We start from the raw sequence: 17,610 nt of genomic DNA, 5'->3' as shown, positions 1-17,610 counted from the left end.
TTTAACATGTCACCATGACAACATCTGGATAAAGTGCACATTTGAAAAACATAAGCTGCCAGTAGAAAGTCATAATATCTTTATTAGTAGCAGTGCACTCATGCTTTAGTCCAGGCAGGGTGATTCCATTGTGTTTATTTGATATGTATGAGGGCAAGCTTTAAAAGGTTGGAATGACAATTCTTTGGTCTATAGCTCTAAACAAGGCAAAACAAGGAACTAAATGCACTGTGGAATTTACATTTAAATGTTCTGAATTTTAAACAGTATTGAGGGGGGAAATCACTTTAGTTTCAACTCAAAAACTTGGTTCATAGCCAGGTGCTAAATAGCGCTGAACTGTGAGTCATTAAGTCACTCTTTTTTTTTTTTGCACAAATGCCTTTTTATGACATCAGTTTAACCTATTTTGCCTTATTCAAGAATGCTACAGTAAAAAAAAAAAGTTAATTGGTTAACAGTAAGTTCCCTAGTGAAAAACTGTCAATCTAATGTGACATTTTATGTAATTTTACAGTATAATACGGTTATATTTACCATTTTTGGAAGTGAAAAATTACAAGCCATCTTGTAATTTACAGTTGAAACGCCATAAATTAACATTCCCAGAATTCCCTGTGTGACACTGTTTCACATTTAATGTTCTTTTCATTTAAATAACTTTCATGGAGATATCTTTGTTGTGGTTTTTCTTTTTCTTTTTTCTAATCAGTTATGTATGTTATGTGTTCTGTTATATCTTACATTGTTAAAGGAATAGTTCACTCAAAAATAAAAGTTTGCTTAAAATTTACCCTCAGGCCAACCAAGATGCAGTTGAGTTTGTTTGTTTATTGGAACAGATTTGGAGAAATTTAGCATTAGAATGTGATGCTCAGAACATGGTAACTACATTAATGATCATAGTGGGAAGTGATGCCCATTTTACCCCAAGTGGCCGGGGGCGTTTTACATCACAGACTAGGTACACACACACACACACACATATATATATATATATATATATATATATAATTAAATTATATAAGTAGCCTATATAAAATTACAAAATAATCATTCTTCGATCTGTACTTTTTACTTTAGTACATTAAAAGTTAAGCAAGAAAGCGAGAGCGAAAGAGAGCGGGTTTGTAACAACATGAAGGTGTATAAATAATGGCAGAATTCTTGTTTGAACTATTGCATTAAAAACTGGTGGACACTGAGTGAACCCAAAGTTTGGGATTTTATCCATGAATTTATGTAGATCAAAAGAATGATTTACTGATGAAATACTATCCTAGTCTGTTACCTTCAAAAAGATAATGAAGCAGCAGCTACTAAAAGCCTAACAAACGTGTGTTCTAGTATTCTAAGTAAGCACTGCAGTGAGCTCTGCGGTATGCATGTTGTCAGTAGGCTGTCAGCTCTTGACAGCTGCACGGAGTAAATCTCAAGAGACAAAGCATGGAGCTGGGCAACAGATAGTGCTCAAGTTGATCCATAGACAAACCCCAGCTAAACTCTAGTGTAATAAGATGTGTGAAGCCCGAGGCTGAAGGGACTGATCCCGGCTTCCTCCTGATCCAGACTCCCCTGAGCTCATCAGCAGTAAACTGTGACAGAGTTGTCAAGGCTGGAGGTCATTCTAAGACAGTGTGAGTGTGGAAGACAGTCTTCTGCATAACACGCTGCTGCTTTCCCTGCTGTTGGGTCAACAACATGACACTCATTTCATTGTGCATATCTATTTTAAAAATAATAATAATTATATTAAATGGTTTATTAAAGTTTTATATGTGTGGGGCTTCAAGTAAAAAAAAAATATATATATAAAAAGTTGGAGTAGAAAAGAAATAAGTCTCATTAAAAGGCAAGTAGTATTTAACATTGTTTAATATTATAATATATCCTTCTGGGAAGGGAAGGGAAGGGAAATCTTAAAGGGGTCATGAACTGGGAAATAAGAGGTCATTGTACTATAAAAACATTCTGTATGTTTCAGAACTTTCTCATTAGTCTAAAAACAGCTTATATTGAAGCCACTCTGCCAAAACAACAGGTTGTGGAATGTGCCATTTTATGACGTAATAGTGTTGCTAAACACCACCTACGCAGAAGATCAACGCCTGCTTCTACATCACTTCCTGTTTAACCCTACCCACCGGTTCACAAAGACAGAAGGTAAATAATAATGAAAAAGGCTAAAGAACTGTGTGAGTAACAGTGTTTTTATTATGTGGGCACTATTGCTTTGTCTGTTATTACAGATTGTTTGATATGTACCGAGTATTTATATGCTTTTTACCTAAATCACAGCCGCATCCATCTATGAATGATGTAGGCTGTCAAACATGCAGAAGTTTTCATTGGTGGGCACACAGCTGTCCTTTCGAACTTGCAATATGCAAAACTGTTAGTCAATCATAGCAGTGGGTGTTTACTACAGGGTCTACAATCCACCACACCTATTCAAACAGGGCGTTCCGATGAGGGGGCTTAAAACAGGACAGAAATCACTTGCAAATTATGATTTTTTTTTTATATATATATATATAAAAATCTTGATTACACTAAGTGGTCCTCAGAGAACAACATAAAATAATAAAAAAGGCAGTTCATGGCCTCTTTAATAAAGGATTTTTGGATACAACTTTCCTAACCAGAAAATAAAAGGAAAATAAAGACATCAATTACCCAACTCCCTCACTAATGAAAACACAGGTGAAAAACCTACACCGGTGAAATCCCCTCCCTACAAAAGAACCCGTCTTTTGCGTCTACGTATTTATTCTATTTATATTATATCAATTATAATTGTCATTATATAAATTATAATTGGCTTTATCTAGTGGTTATTTTGGGAAAAGCAGTAGGGGTTGGGGGCTTTTTCCCCACCCTACCTTAATAGAAACACAAATAATTTAGTTACTGATTTTAAAACAACTGCACATCTGATGTTTATTTCAAAATATTCAACATAAATATATACAAATATATAAACGGTTTCAAACTGTAACTTGACTGTGCCATTTGCAGTGATTTATGTTTGCAGCTGAGCTCTTTTGGTTTAGTTCTCATTTCCATGGTAACACCGACTTCTCTGATTGGTGGAGTCAAAGAGATTCTTCAGGATTATGATTAATGCTGTTCTTCACCAGGAGACTGCCTATTAAAAACTTTTTTTAATATTATTATTATTTTCTGAAGTTGAAAACTAAAGGGTTCCTTTTTCACTTTTGGATCTGTACGGTTGTACTCTATCTCGTTGTAAGCTGATAACGAAAGGGTTTAAGTGTTTTAGGTCAGTATGCAATATATCCTTAGTACATCCACAAGCCAGAGAGCAAAGAATTTGTAAACAGGGTTACTCCATAAATAGAATATGAATCTATGACTTTAAAACAAGATATTTCACTGATTAAAACAGTGACCTATTCTGTGAAGTATTGGTGGCATGGGGGAGAGCTATTGTTTTTGTTTGTCGCTGTGAGAATAAGCAATATCTTTTCCCCATGTAGAAAATCCTGGCTAAAAAAAAAACTAAACAAAACATTAAAGAACAAATGACTGAAAATATCTGTGCGCAATTCCTCATCCCCTGTCTATGTTCTCTGTCAATAAAAATATGGAAAAAGTCCAAAAATAATCTTCTATAATTAGAAATAAATCTAACAAGCTGAAAGTAATGTCTGCTGCCTCCAGGTCCCCTGTTACCACCTTCAATTTGCAGAATTACAGGCCTCCACCAGTCCTTAAGCTGCCCTACAAAATGTGTTAGTAAAAAAGTGAGATCTGAATCTGAGATGACCTGTCCTCCATTAAGAGCTTAGTCAGAGGCCTCTAAAACATTTTATGATGCATTTTTATTAAACCCAGGGAGAAAGTGAGATTAGGAACCTGAATTGACCACCTCACTGCTAAATAAAGAATCTCCAAACCCGAATGAATACTAATAAGACTTTAGAAACAGAGCAAGACAATTAAACTACCATTGCATGTTGAACACTTATTGATTTAATGAGGTAACAATGTTGATTACCTCATCTAAATTTCCCAAACTTGGTTCAGACTGGAACTGTATATCTAATAACGTTATGAATGAATGAATGAAAGCAAATACTGCAAGATATTGTTCGTGAAGCGAATTTAAATTCACAATAAATAGGCCTACTGCAGTCGAAGCGATTTTTGCATTGTTTCGGTGCAGGTGTTGCTAGTTACAATCAACAATAACAGAACAGTTACAATCACAGAATATTTACGATAATATCCAGGTAAAATTATAACTTCACTTAGTGAGTAGCCCTTATTCTAGATTTATTTCAACACACAACAACCAAAATCAAATACCTATAACATAACATACCTATATCAAATAACTTATGAACAGTTTTGTAGTGGCTGCATGCAAGTTCAGCTAAGTCATAAGCTGACTGTGAGAGTTATATTCGCAAAGGTAAATGTTAATTATTAAACCAAACAAATTACAAAACATATTACATTTTCCAGTTTTCTCCCTGAACGATGATGTGAGTTACATTCTCAATGCAGCAGGAATGACCTACAATGGCGATATTTTCACAATCATGAAAGAGAATCAAAACACTGGCTTAGCAAAAAGTTAGCACAATTCTCCTAATATGACAACAAAAGAGTTACCCAGAATTCAACACGGCACAACGCCAGCTTCACATTGTCTATAGTGGGTAAGGATGAGGAGTAAAGACTTTAAAGACATTTACAGTTCAACATAGAATAGAATCACCCAACTGAAGACCAAGGCTCATCCACCAGTATCTTATTACTTACTTATTCTTTACATGTTTATGTCACGATTCCGGTCCATGCACTTCCGTTCGCTCACCACCAGAGATCACCCGCTCACTACTATGGACTCTTGCACCACACTACTGTTGCACTTCACCCGGACTACAGTTCCCATTATCCATTGCACTGATTACACGCACACAGCTGAATGCACCGATTACACACACACAGCTGAATCCAATCAGACATGCTACATAAGCCATGGACTTCCTCTCTCTCAGGGCCGAGTATTGTTTAGCGTGTATCACTGCTATAGCTGATAGCTACCTTACGGAGCCTGCTTAGTTTTCCTAGCCTTATCTTAGTCTTGCCTTGTCTGTTTTCTCGGGTTCTGATCTTTGCCTTGTACCTGGATTATCCCTCTAGTCTCGTCCCTGTTGGATTACGTTCGCCGTCGACTGACCCTCGCTTGTTTGGACCACGCCCTTAATAAAGCTTGCAAATGGATCCGTACGTCTCACGTCTTGTTTGCCCCGTAACAGCTTACACATGCAAGTAGTTCTTAAGTTTATTTGAGAGACGTCTCACGTCTTGTTTGCCCCGTAACAGTTTACACATGCAAGTAGTTCTTAAGTTCATGTATTTGAGAGATTATGTATGCAGGATTTTTCTGTATACAGTCATTTGATTGGTTGGGCCAGCGGTCAATTTGAGTGGGCCAGTGCCACCCTGGCCCTTATGTAGCCTCACCCACCCACTGGTGTGTACATGTCCAAGTAATTGATTCACATTACTCTGAACAGTCAAAATAAACTAGTTCAGTAAGTATCAAAAGTGCCTTAATGGTTTCTTTTCACATATTCGTCATCCTGATATGTCAGATATCCACAAACATAAAAGTGAAAGCCTCATAGCTTTGAAAAGGCCACTTATTTAAAGTCCTGCATGTAGTAATTTGTTGTCAAGAGTTCCAGAGTGGCCCACAGGAGCTTTTCTCTGTGCAATTATCAGACGCAATTATCACAATTTTGTTTGAGGCAAACAGCTGCATGTCACTGACATAATACAAACAGATCTGAATGTAAAAAGACTTTGTTACTCTAGCAAAAGAAGCTGAACAGAACCAGTTTTCCAACAATCCAAAGAAAATGGTGTAATTGGGCTGGTGGGCTGGAGTGATGAGTGAAAAGCAGACAACTTTAAATAATACTCAAGACATTTATTTTACAAAGAAAAAAGCTGGGCATTTTTCTTAGATCATGGAATCAAACATTGCAGCTTTTGAATTCCTGTCTCTCATTGCCACCCAATCATCCAATCACAAGTCTATATTGCATCACTTATTTCACATTATCTTTTCATGACTATTGAGAACACTCCTGTTGAAAAGACCGGCTGGTCACCATAATGTATTTTCTGGTCTTCACCAAAGGATGTTGGTATGCTGATGTTCCCACAAGGCTTTAATTTACAACCAGCTTTTCCAGCTAAATTTTATTTGCCAATGAGGTCTATATTATCTAGAAAAAGCTATCCGTTAACATTGCCATTCATCTCAGTAGCGATCAACTGGCACATGCGGATGAGACATATAAACGTCTATTCTCAGTACAAAGAATATGACTAGGCCAGATGGCCATCATGGTAGTGGCCACAGTCCTGCATCTGTTTTATTGCAAAGACTGCACAGTGTCATGTGTAGTCTGATGCACTGCAAATGTCACTGACTGCAGCCCACCCAGCACTTTCACAGACAGGATGGTTGTTTATAATGAGGTCTGCTTCTTTAAGAATTCCCATTTTCATGCCACTGTTATAGCAGAGCCTTATAACTCCCGGTCTTGGATCTAGGCTCCATTATGCTCCATGCTTGATTTCAAGGAAAAAAAAAAAAAAAAAAAAAAAAAAAAAAAAAAAAAAAAAAAAAAAAAAAAAAAAAAAAAAAAAAAAAAAAAAAAAAAAAAAAAAAAAAAAAAAAAAAAAAAAAAAAAAAAAAAAAAAAAAAAAAAAAAAAAAAAAAAAAAAAAAAAAAAAAAAAAAAAAAAAAAAAAAAAAAAAAAAAAAAAAAAAAAAAAAAAAAAGAGGCTGCACTTAAAGAAAAATGTCAAGGCAAACCTATAACTGAAAGGTGTGTTGCATTTTCCACCAATATTTGTTTAAACTAACTTCCTGGATTGCCTTAATTGCTGGTAATTTCCTCAGTGTATAACATTACACTGTCAGCGCATCACAGAATTAGTCACAACACAATTAGCGCTGGCAAGCAAGCTAATCATTTTTTATTGGTTCCAGTTTCAACCGCTCATTATTGTTCAGGTTAAAATAGACAGAACATGAACTGGCAGGCTCAGCTCCCCTGACGCTCTAAATGGCCAGTGTTTTACTAATAACACCGTTAGGGGTACCATTAAAAGTTTCTTATACCTGGCCTTTCTGGGTAAGCCAGTTATTCAATCACATTTATATCTCTGAGCAGATGTGTGATCCCAAATGATAGAGAACACTGAAAACTCTAATGTATAAATCTAGAAAATGGTTCATAAAAATGCAAATGCATATTTGCAAATAAATGAGTGAATATTTTAACATTTCATGACTTTTCTAAACGGATTAGTGGCAACGGTATTTGTAAGACACTGTATGGCTATTAACACAGAAAGTTGGGAAACAAAATATATAAGCAAATGTGCAATGGATCACCATATCAAATAAATAACTGCCAGAAGCTTTAACCTTCATAATTCTCTCTGGAACTAGTTTCCCAGATTCATTATTGCACTACATCAACTATGATATGTTTATTCTATGCTTAATTCCCAAGTGACTAATAAAGTTAATATATACACCAGAGTTGTGCACCATTCAGAATGCCTTTTAAATTTGTTGGATTAGAATTTTAATTGAGGAGTGACTAATAAAGTTAATATATACACCAGAGTTGTGCACCATTCAGAATTGGATTGAGAATGCCTTTTAAATTTGTTGGATTAGAATTTTAATTGAGATAGCAGGCAGGATGCTGAACTTTGTTGTGCCACAATTCAAATTTTAATCCAAGGAAGCAGAATTACCATTAACTGAAGTTTGAAAGTCTTGGAGTTTTTGGTTTTAAGCTAGCTACACAGCTAGATAGATTCCTCTTCCAGTCATAATTCATCTTCCTGTAGTGTGGCCAATTCAACTCAAATTCTAACTCATTGTAAGGGAGCCTATTCTGAATTTTGCACAAAACTGATGACCAGAAACCAACTTGAGTTAATTTTTTCCCCCTTTAAATCAGGTTGCAAAGTATATTCACTTGTGCCATGTTACTTTAAATGGGATTACCTTAAATGGGTAGTCCACAAAATTGGGACCGTTGCACCACTTTAGATCTGGTCCCTCTAGTCAACACCGCTTATGGGATCTTAGCATCCATTATAGTCACAGATCTTGTACAGATGTTTGGTAGTGACAAACATCTCCAGGGTGTATGAGATGTAAGAACAGAGCATACATTAGCATTCCATAGTACAAGACAACCAGTTGAGGGAGATACCAAGCCAGGGGAAAAAAACCTTGCCATTTGAGCAGATCCGTAGAAGTGAGGAAAAAAAAAAAAAGCTATGATCCAAAGATGGTTTCAGAATTTATTGCAAAACGAGTCAGAGGAAGTGAAAGATAACTTCTCCACTGGAGACAACTGTACGGGTACCGTCTGCTGGTTTCTCAGCATCTCTCCCTGTAAGAGACAGAAGTCAGAAAGGGGCTCAAGTATGCCACAGACTATTAATACAAGTAGCACTCACTCCTCCGGTTGCAACTCTGAACACAAGTTTCTGCTGCAGTTGGGGTACACACTGATGTGCTACAGTGAATGAAAACCTGGTAGAGAACATGTTTTAGACCAAGTAAAGCCAGATACAAAAAGGTTTGAAAATAGAGGGAGAGTGAGAAGTACCATCTCCTTCAATGGAACCAAAGTTGTAGGTTCCACAAACGTGAACATTTTGAGTACGAATCGTTTGTAGTGAGTTGGAAACTGCAGGCCTGAAGACCCATCCACAGGGATCAGTGTAGTCAGGTAACGGTCATCCTGGTAAGGACAACTGCACAACAGCAAATCATTACAAATCTCACCAGCAACGTTACACCAAAAACACCTTTAGTGGTTACCCATTCACAAGAAGATCCCACTGGGGCAGACTCTGAGGGTCAGGGTTTGAGGTTGCCCAGCAGCGACCCAAAGTCAGAACAATGTTGGGGTCAGTCCTCTCTAGAATGTGCACTTCAACATAGACCGGCTCCCGCAATACTTTCGTCACAGGATACTCGGCATCACCATAGTATGCCGAGTAAGCTTGATCTTCTGCACAAGCCAGACAATACATTCAGATATAGCCCAGTTTCAAAGGGACTTGATAAAATGACATTACCTTCCACACATCCCTTAGCAAAGCACTGCCCATTAGCCAGTCTAAGTTGGACTCTGAGAGGTCCAGGAGCAGCCACAGGAGGTGGAGGAGGAACGGTGTTGACTTCAACAACCAGTGCCTCAACACTGGTGCCGGAATATCTACACTGGAAGAGGAGCCTGAAAGGGAAGACTCCCAAGTTAGAAGACATGGACCAAGAGTCATGACACCAATAAAAAAAAATTAAAAAAAAACACACACAATTACTCACTCATAATGGCTGTCCCTCGTGATGGAGCCTAGAGGTCCAACACCTACTTCATAGGTAGAAGTCAAGCACTGCCCATTAGCCAGTCTAAGTTGGACTCTGAGAGGTCCAGGAGCAGCCACAGGAGGTGGAGGAGGAACGGTGTTGACTTCAACAACCAGTGCCTCAACACTGGTGCCGGAATATCTACACTGGAAGAGGAGCCTGAAAGGGAAGACTCCCAAGTTAGAAGACATGGACCAAGAGTCATGACACCAATAAAAAAAAATTAAAAAAAAACACACACACAATTACTCACTCATAATGGCTGTCCCTCGTGATGGAGCCTAGAGGTCCAACACCTACTTCATAGGTAGAAGTCATTTTGTTTTCATAGACTAGAAAGTCACCATCCATCTGCAAGGAAGTTAAAGTTATGCAGCGTTCACACTGCACGATTTTAGCCCGATTTTTCACTCGCCGACAGGTTTTGCAAAATCGCCGACAAATGCCCGAAATCGGAGGCAAATCGGTGCTCGTTCACGCGAGTGATAATCACGCAGTGTGAATTATCAAAGACGCGATCTGAGGGAAATCGCCGACGCCCGCAAAATATTTGGCATGCTAAATATCTGGAGCTGTCGGCGATTCACAAACACACTGTGTGAAATGAGTTCTGACTGAAAAACACATCGGCGATGACCTACAGCCAATGAGAGACCAAGATACAGGGCAGAGGGAAGTTCGGGGAGGAGTTATAGACCAGAATATCAGTATTTTAATAGATATATGAACAATTATATCATACAGAAACAAGCACAAACATTTGCTTGACCAGCCACAAAATCAGCATAACTGTTACTACAAAGTTATTTGCCTCCAACTCTCTTTGCAGAACACCCAATCCCTGTTCCCTGCATCTCCCACCTGCATATTCGGTTTTTCTTTTCTCCTTTTAGCTGGAAATCAGCTCACAGACAATTTGAGGGCTCATATACACATAAAAAAAATATATATTTTTTTTATAAATAATTCCAGTCTCGCTCGAGAACTACGGTCTGACGCACGCGGGTTCTCGCGTTATTTCCTTATCACTTCTCGAGTGCGTTTTGTGAAACGTAGTTTGAGGACCAGACAGAGCTGTCAGCGATTCTTCCTATTGTGAAGTCATGCAATGTGAAGCACCCGGTCGCCGATCCATCGTGCAATGTGAACACAGCAGCAACTGAATGCTACCCCAGATAGTCACGCAGTGTGAAAACGGCGATCCGACAAGTTCAAAAATCATGCAAGTTCAAGTTAACTTTATTTGTATAGCACAATTACAGCAGCCGCTAGGCTGACCAAAGTGCTTTACAGAAGAGAAAATGTATAAAAACGTACACCGAAAGCAAGCCAAATAAAAAAAATGAACCCATTTAAAAAAAAAAAAAAAAATAATAATAATAATAATAATAAACCGAATAACAGTAATCAATACACTAAGGAAAACAGATAGGTTTTTAAGCAGGGACTTCAAGACAGGCAGAGAAGGGGCCATTCTAATGTCTAAAAGCAGGGTATTCCAAAGCCATGGCCCTGCCACCGCAAATGCACGCTCCCCTCTACGCTCAAGTCTAACATAGAAAAACCATAAAAAAAAAAAAAAAAAAAACCTTAACCCTACTAAAATAATATAATGCTCTTTAAAAAATTACAATAAAAATAAAAGTTCATGTTAAAAATACATTAATACATATACTAAAATAATCTTATAAAATATGTTACAAATATATCGTACATATATAATACATTTAAGAAGAAATACGTTCTGTTAATATATTAAAAAGAAAAAGAATGGCTGTCAGATGCTTTTTGCCTTCAGAATGGTGTAGTTACAACATCTACCAGCAGGGGCTAAATGGATATGCAAACCAGCCAAACCTGGACGCTTGGTAAGAGACATTTAAAAAAGGAAAGGAGGGCAAAGGAACAGCAAGCAGCGGAGATGAAGATAATTAGCCAAATGTCTCTCTAACTAGTTTAATGATGCAGCGCTGCAACACACAACTGCAGCAGACGTGGCAAATTGCAACTCTGCAGCAGGCGGTGTGTGAATGTGCACATGTGCGAGTGTTGGCATGCTTTACCTTTGGACTCCAACTGTGGTTGTTTCAGATTGATGTTTGAAAGCAACTTCCAAATTGTCCGACTACACCAAACTAAAGGATTCAGTGCGTAATCCTCAAGGACTGATCAAATTAACCCATCAAAGTCTCATCTGATAAGAAGTTAGACTAGCACTGAGTGTGTATGTGTGTGTGTGTGTGTGTGTGTTTGTCTGGTTGGAGCCTGATCTGTCTGAGGTGACACAAAGTGATAGTGCAGATCGGTAGCATTCCCACAGGACTTTAAATCCTGTTCATGATCTTGGAGCAGAACTGAGCTCTTACTCCCTCTCTCTCTCTCTCTCTCACACACACAAAACCTGAAGAATAATTTGAAGTCATGACCACAACCTTCAAACAAAAACATACTTGCAGAACTCCTGTAATACTATCGCAATCAAAGTCAAATATTCAAAACACTTTCCCCCTAAGCATATGCACATCTGATCACCCACGCACCCACCGCACGCTGAGGCGAACCAGCTTGTGTTTTCTTGTAGAGTATTTGTCCTTTTATTCATAGAGAGCTGCAGTGTTGCAGCATTCCTTCATGCTCTTCTCCTTTTCTCACCTCAGTTTTTTTCAGCACTGGGAGAAACACCTAGAGCGGAACAACTTGAAGCAGACACAGCCTCCCCAAGTTAATCTTCTCCCATCTACCATGTACCTATCTGAGAAAACATAGAGGCCCAATGTATCTCAGAGGAGTTTTATCTTAGAGGACGTATAAGAAAGGCAAGACTGTGATAATAAAAACAGCAGTTGGCTGTGTGAAAGATGCTGCTATGTGATTGTTTACTTAGATTCAACGATGTAACCAAACATTCAAGATAGGAGAGATCTGGAAATGTAAATGTCAAAGCTTAGGATTCAGTTACTGAAACTGCACACTGATCCACCACTAATTCAAACATTTGGGGGGACGTGAATTTGGAACCAATAAGTGGTTCCAAAAAGGTTTTTAAAAATTAAAATATTTGTTCCAGGGGCATGTTTTTTTACTTTTGTGGGGGAAATTTTTATCATCACCTTACTAACTGTATCTTGTAGACTTGAATGTCAAATACTTGAATTTAACCAATTACTTCAATCAATCAAAATACTTCAAACTGTTGTAGTTAAGGCTGTTTATAAAGACAATAAAATCAATAAAAAGTAAACAACTTCTGTGCCAGATTTATTTTAAATGTATTTATTATTAAAATGATTTCATCATTGTGTTATGCAATAGCATTTCTAATTGCATTTTATTCTAATTTAATTCCTAAAAAAGAACTAAACGAATTGTTAATGTTATGGAAATGTTAAGGAACTTAACTTTTCCATTAAGGGGCAATTTTTGCCCCCTGAAATTGATTTCCAGGTGCATTTTTTACATTCAAGGGGGCAATTTTTATCACCACCATGGCTTTAGTTCAAGTTCATTTTATTTGTATAGCACATTTACAGCAGCCGCTAGGCTGACCAAAGTGCTTTACAGAAGAGAAATTTATAAAAACATACACAGAAAACAAGCCAAATAAAAATATGAACAACCCATTAAAAAATTACCGAATAACAGTAATCAATACACTAAGGAAAACAGATAGGTTTTTAAGCAGGGACTTCAAGACAGGCAGAGAAGGGGCCATTCTAATTTCTAAAAGCAGGGTATTCCAAAGCCATGGCCCTGCCACCGCAAATGCACGCTCCCCTCTACGCTCAAGTCTAACATGTGGAACTACCAACAAAGCCTGGTCGCAAGATCTTAGGCTTCTAGATGGAGTGTATAAATGAAGGAGCTCAGAGAGGTAGACAGGAGCTGGGTTATGTAACGATTTATAAGCAAAGAGTAGAATTTTGAAGTCTATTCTCTGATGAACCGGCAACCAGTGTAGAGATCTGAGAATTGAAGTAATGCGTTCATGTTTGCGACACTTCAGAAGAAGTCTGGCAGCAGCGTTTTGGACTAGCTGAAGGCGCGCAATTTGAGATTTAGATATACCGCAATATAAGGAATTGCAGTAATCTAGTCGAGATGTAACAAACGCATGAACAGCCATTTCTAGAGTTTTTGGAGTGAGAAAGTCTCTGATTTTAGACCGTAGACAAAGTTGATAAAAACTGGATCCGATAACGGAGGAGATACGTTTATCATATTTTAAATGCTGGTCAACAAGAACACCTAGGTTCCGCACCGGTGAAGATCTAAAAACGGATAAACTGTCCAAATCAGGGCATATATACACTGAGAATTCTCATTAGAACCAAAACCAATTACTTCGGTCTTGTCTTCATTTAGGGAGAGAATTTTGGGCGAGCCATAATTTAGGTTCGTCTAAGCATTGCTGAAGAGAGGTAATCGCTGTGGAATTGTTTCTTTTGATTGGTAGATAGATTTGAGGATCGTCTGCATAGAAATGAAAAGGGACACCATGTTTCCTTAGAATAGAGCCCAGAGGTAACATGTAGAGAGAAAATAAAGGAGCTAATATAGAGCCTTACGGTAGGCCACAGGTCAGAGGCGCATTGGAAGAGGTAAAATTACCCAGCTTCTCTAAACTCTGTCAGACAGGTATGACTGAAACCAATTAAGAACAGTAGCTTTTAGACCCACCCAGGACTCTAGTCTGGAAGAGTGTGGAGTGGTCAACTATCAAAAGCGGACGATAAATCTAAAAAAATAAGAACCACAGAGTCTCCAGAATCAGTGGAGAGATACATATCGTTTAACACTCAAGAGGGCAGACTCAGTGCTGTGAGCGGACTTAAAACCAGATTGAAAAACCTCAAATACAATTACTTGTCAAAAAATGTTGAAGTTGATCCAGCACAATTTTCTCCAATACCTTAGAAGTGAAAGGTAAGACAGAAACTGGCCTAAATTTTTTTTAGAACAGAAGAGTCAAGTGAAGGCTTCTTGAGTAGGGGAGTGACTGTAGACACTTTAAGACTGGCAGGGACAGCGCCGGTTTGGAGACACTTATTGATAAGAGACACCAAACCAGGTCCAATTGAATCAATGATTAATTTTAAGAATCTCGGGTGAATAATATCGTTAGAACAAAATGAGGGTTAGAACTTGTCAATCACCTCCTTCAATGCCTGGAAATTGATAGGTTTGAAAGCATCCCAAAAGGCAGAGGCAGATGACAGGGTTGGAGAGACCGTTAAAGTGGGGCAGACACTAAGTCTTAAGTTAGTAATTTTGTCACTGAAATCTCAAGAAGCTTTCACAGAGAACATCAGAGGCATCAGGCAAGGAGTTAGTAGAAGGATTTGCAACAGATTGAATAATTGAGAACAAAACCTTAGGTTTAGAGTGATTAGTTTAAATTAGATTAGAAAAATATGCAGCTTTAGCAGACTTAACAGCAGTTTGGTAAGATGCAAGTGAGTCTTTAAACATTTGAAGAGAGATATGTAGCCCGTCCTTCTTCCATGCAGTGTGAACTCAGCATTAGTTTAACAAGCAGATACAGTAAGTGCTACAAAGTGTCGGATACCAACCTTCATTGTGGTGCCACAAGCAGTGACAGGGAACTGGTAGATAGCAAAAGCAACAGTGGTGCCAACAGGACCACAAGGAGGATCACTTCCTCCCAAAAGGCTGATGGACTCCAAGCTCAGCCTTGGAAGGGTTGCATCTCTCATTACCACAACTACAAACTGCCCATCCCTTGTACACTGCACAGTCACTGGTAAGAAAAAAAAAAATAATTAAACCTTCAATCATGAAGACAAGGCATGCTGCTTGAAACTAGTATTAACCATGATTTACCAAAGCTATATTGGCAAGAGCTCAGATTAAAGGAAACCAACACAATCCTCACTTTGAAACATTGCAAATAGGCACTTCTTTTTCCAAAAGGAAAGTTCTATGTTGCTAAAAAGGTAGTTCAAGTACACAAGGATTTTACCATGTTCCAAATGATTGGAGTCTAATTAGATTGCATTTAGGCCCGGTCCACACGAACGCGTTTAATTTTAAAACTGTAGTTTTTCCCTACGCGGTTTGGCCGTTTGTCCACACGCAAACACAGCACTAGGTCACTGAAACCGAACATTTTTGAAAATGCCTGCCAGGGTAAAGAGTTTTTGGCTTGAAATGTCGGAGCCTGCGCCGTTATCTCCACCTACTGGAAACTTTTTCAGGCTACTGATTGGCCAACATGGCTTTACAGTTGAGATATATATATATATATAGCCACCTGTTGGTTTGGCACGCTCTTGACAGCACTTCAAAGCATGCGTTTGCATTTTCATGTGGATGGAGATTTTTTTTAAAACAGAAGGAAAAAAAGGACTCAGCTTATAAAAATACCCGTGTATGTGTGGACTTGGCCTTAGAGATACACCAATGCAATTCTCAAGTCTCAGATGTTACAAGTTACACATACCTGCTTCGCCATAGTAGCACTCTTGTCCATCAAAACAACAGTTTATAGCATCACAGTTTGCATGAGAAATGCCAGGCTCTCCACACTGCACCTTCTCATAGTCATCCACGTTACACTTCTGAAAAGGTTTTGCCTGAAGAGCTGGCTGTTTAGCCTCAAAACTCAAAGAAGATTGTTGCCCCGGCCACTGGAAGGCTTGTTGACTTTGTGCCAGTGAATATGGAGCAAACAAACGACTAGTGATACAAAGTACGATAACTCCCAAGAACCGCCAAAGCGCTGGCATTGTTCCAACACAACACAATTTAGCACTTTCAAACAGCTATTTTTAAAGGGTGATAATTACCAATGTTTGAACGTTCTCTCCGCCTCAGTATTTACCACCAATTAGCACCCAGCCCTGATCCATCAAGATCGGCAGTGTTCCTGCTGGCCTCACCAGGTTTGAAAAGCTATGTCATGCTATGAAACCATTGTACTCTTAAATTGTTAATATGCCAATTCAATAATTAATAATTCAAGTTATCATACATATCATATCAAAGGACTATTTTATTCAAATGCAAAACATACCCCAAAGTTTAGAAAACATGTTTTCACTCCTTCAAAAAGTGGATTCAGATTTCATGGCTTTTTGATTTGAAACACATGAGATGGTTATTTGGAAATGCTATTTGACAACATGAGTGTTGGACAAGCTATTTGACAGTGCTACAGAAACTTACATTTTGTTTAATATTAAATTTAGCCTAATAGAGCTCATGAATGAAAGACTGCATGCAATAACAAATGACAACATATGTAGTGCTAATGTGAAACTTAATGAAACTCTCATTGATTTCTGGTTTCAAGCATGTGGCATTAATTAGTTTTGATTGCCATTAAGTTTAGTATTCAAAGCTTAAAGTTGCAGAAAGCAAGTTTTAGCCTAAGCTATAGCCTTTTATATTATAAATATATTTGTATAAACATATTTTACTATTATGTGCATACATTTTGAGCCCCTTATAAGTATAATTGACTTATCATACATACCTGCACTTAAATATAAATATATTAAATATAAATATAAGGTAATTTATTTATGAAATGATGACAGAATTTTTGGGTTGCATGCAGCACCTGAAATCACACAACATAATGAAACTCTTATAATAACAAATTACAACAATGTGTTAAATAAAAGTCATGGCACTGAAGTGCAGTCTGTTCTCCATACTCATTGTTGCTGATTGCAGAGCTGAGGACTGTCACAACTACAGGTGTGATTTCACAAGACACTTATTTAAGTGATATCTGTCTGGCACGTTTTATGTGTAGTAGTAATAATAATAATAATAACAATAATAATAATATTTTAACACCTTGAAGTGTATTAAGTAAAGAACAATGTATGCAATTATTTTAGTACAATTAATGCATAAAACACAATTATTCCCTGTGTCAAGGTCTGTTCTACATTAATACGTTTTCACACATACCTCACAGTACAAAGTGCTAAATTAGCAACAGTAGAATTCACAGGGCATAAGTTGAAACTGTTCAGCAGTTGTTTCTATTATTTTATCCTCACAAAGTAAAGTAATGTTACAGTAAGTGTCACAGGCATTACTGCATTGACCTGTAGACCCTGAGAAAAATTATATTTGTGATTCGTTGCGGTAAAACTTATATAAAGCATATATATATATATA

General features: G+C 37.7%; 1 protein-coding gene across 2 annotated transcripts; it reads right to left on the bottom strand.

Annotated features, from left to right (window-relative positions):
- Positions 1-8,369: 8,369 nt before the first annotated feature.
- On the bottom strand, positions 8,370-16,241 carry zp2l1 (zona pellucida glycoprotein 2, like 1). Of its 2 annotated transcripts, XM_016573970.1 has the most exons (9): positions 15,917-16,241; positions 15,027-15,214; positions 9,753-9,807; positions 9,415-9,457; positions 9,165-9,322; positions 8,905-9,097; positions 8,690-8,837; positions 8,538-8,613; positions 8,370-8,470 (listed from the first exon to the last, which is right to left on the bottom strand). In XM_016573970.1, exons 1-9 carry the CDS (start codon positions 16,200-16,202, stop codon positions 8,394-8,396), a joined length of 1,224 nt encoding a protein of 407 aa, XP_016429456.1. In that variant the 5' UTR covers positions 16,203-16,241; the 3' UTR covers positions 8,370-8,393. The 2 variants fall into 2 exon arrangements, with proteins under 2 accessions (XP_016429456.1, XP_016429457.1); XM_016573971.1 differs by lacking the exon at positions 9,415-9,457 and having other exon boundaries at positions 9,710-9,807.
- Between the last annotated feature and the right edge of the window lie 1,369 nt (positions 16,242-17,610).

Source organism: Sinocyclocheilus rhinocerous, unplaced genomic scaffold (genome assembly GCF_001515625.1).
Source record: "Sinocyclocheilus rhinocerous isolate Xijiao unplaced genomic scaffold, SAMN03320098_v1.1 scaffold382, whole genome shotgun sequence".
Lineage (NCBI taxonomy): Eukaryota > Metazoa > Chordata > Actinopteri > Cypriniformes > Cyprinidae > Sinocyclocheilus > Sinocyclocheilus rhinocerous.
Note: the sequence above shows the minus strand (reverse complement) of the source record. Positions and strands in the feature narration are given on the sequence as shown.

Excerpts from the sequence above, each read along its gene's own strand:
- zp2l1 (XM_016573971.1), bottom strand. The coding sequence starts at position 16,202 with ATGCCAGCGCTTTGGCGGTTCTTGGGAGTTATCGTACTTTGTATCACT. Across the intron at positions 9,808-15,026 it reads CTTGTGGCACCACAATGAAG|ATGGATGGTGACTTTCTAGT; the intron begins GTTGGTATCCGA and ends ACTTCCTTGCAG. Across the intron at positions 8,471-8,537 it reads TCAGAGTTGCAACCGGAGGA|GGAGAGATGCTGAGAAACCA; the intron begins GTGAGTGCTACT and ends TGTCTCTTACAG.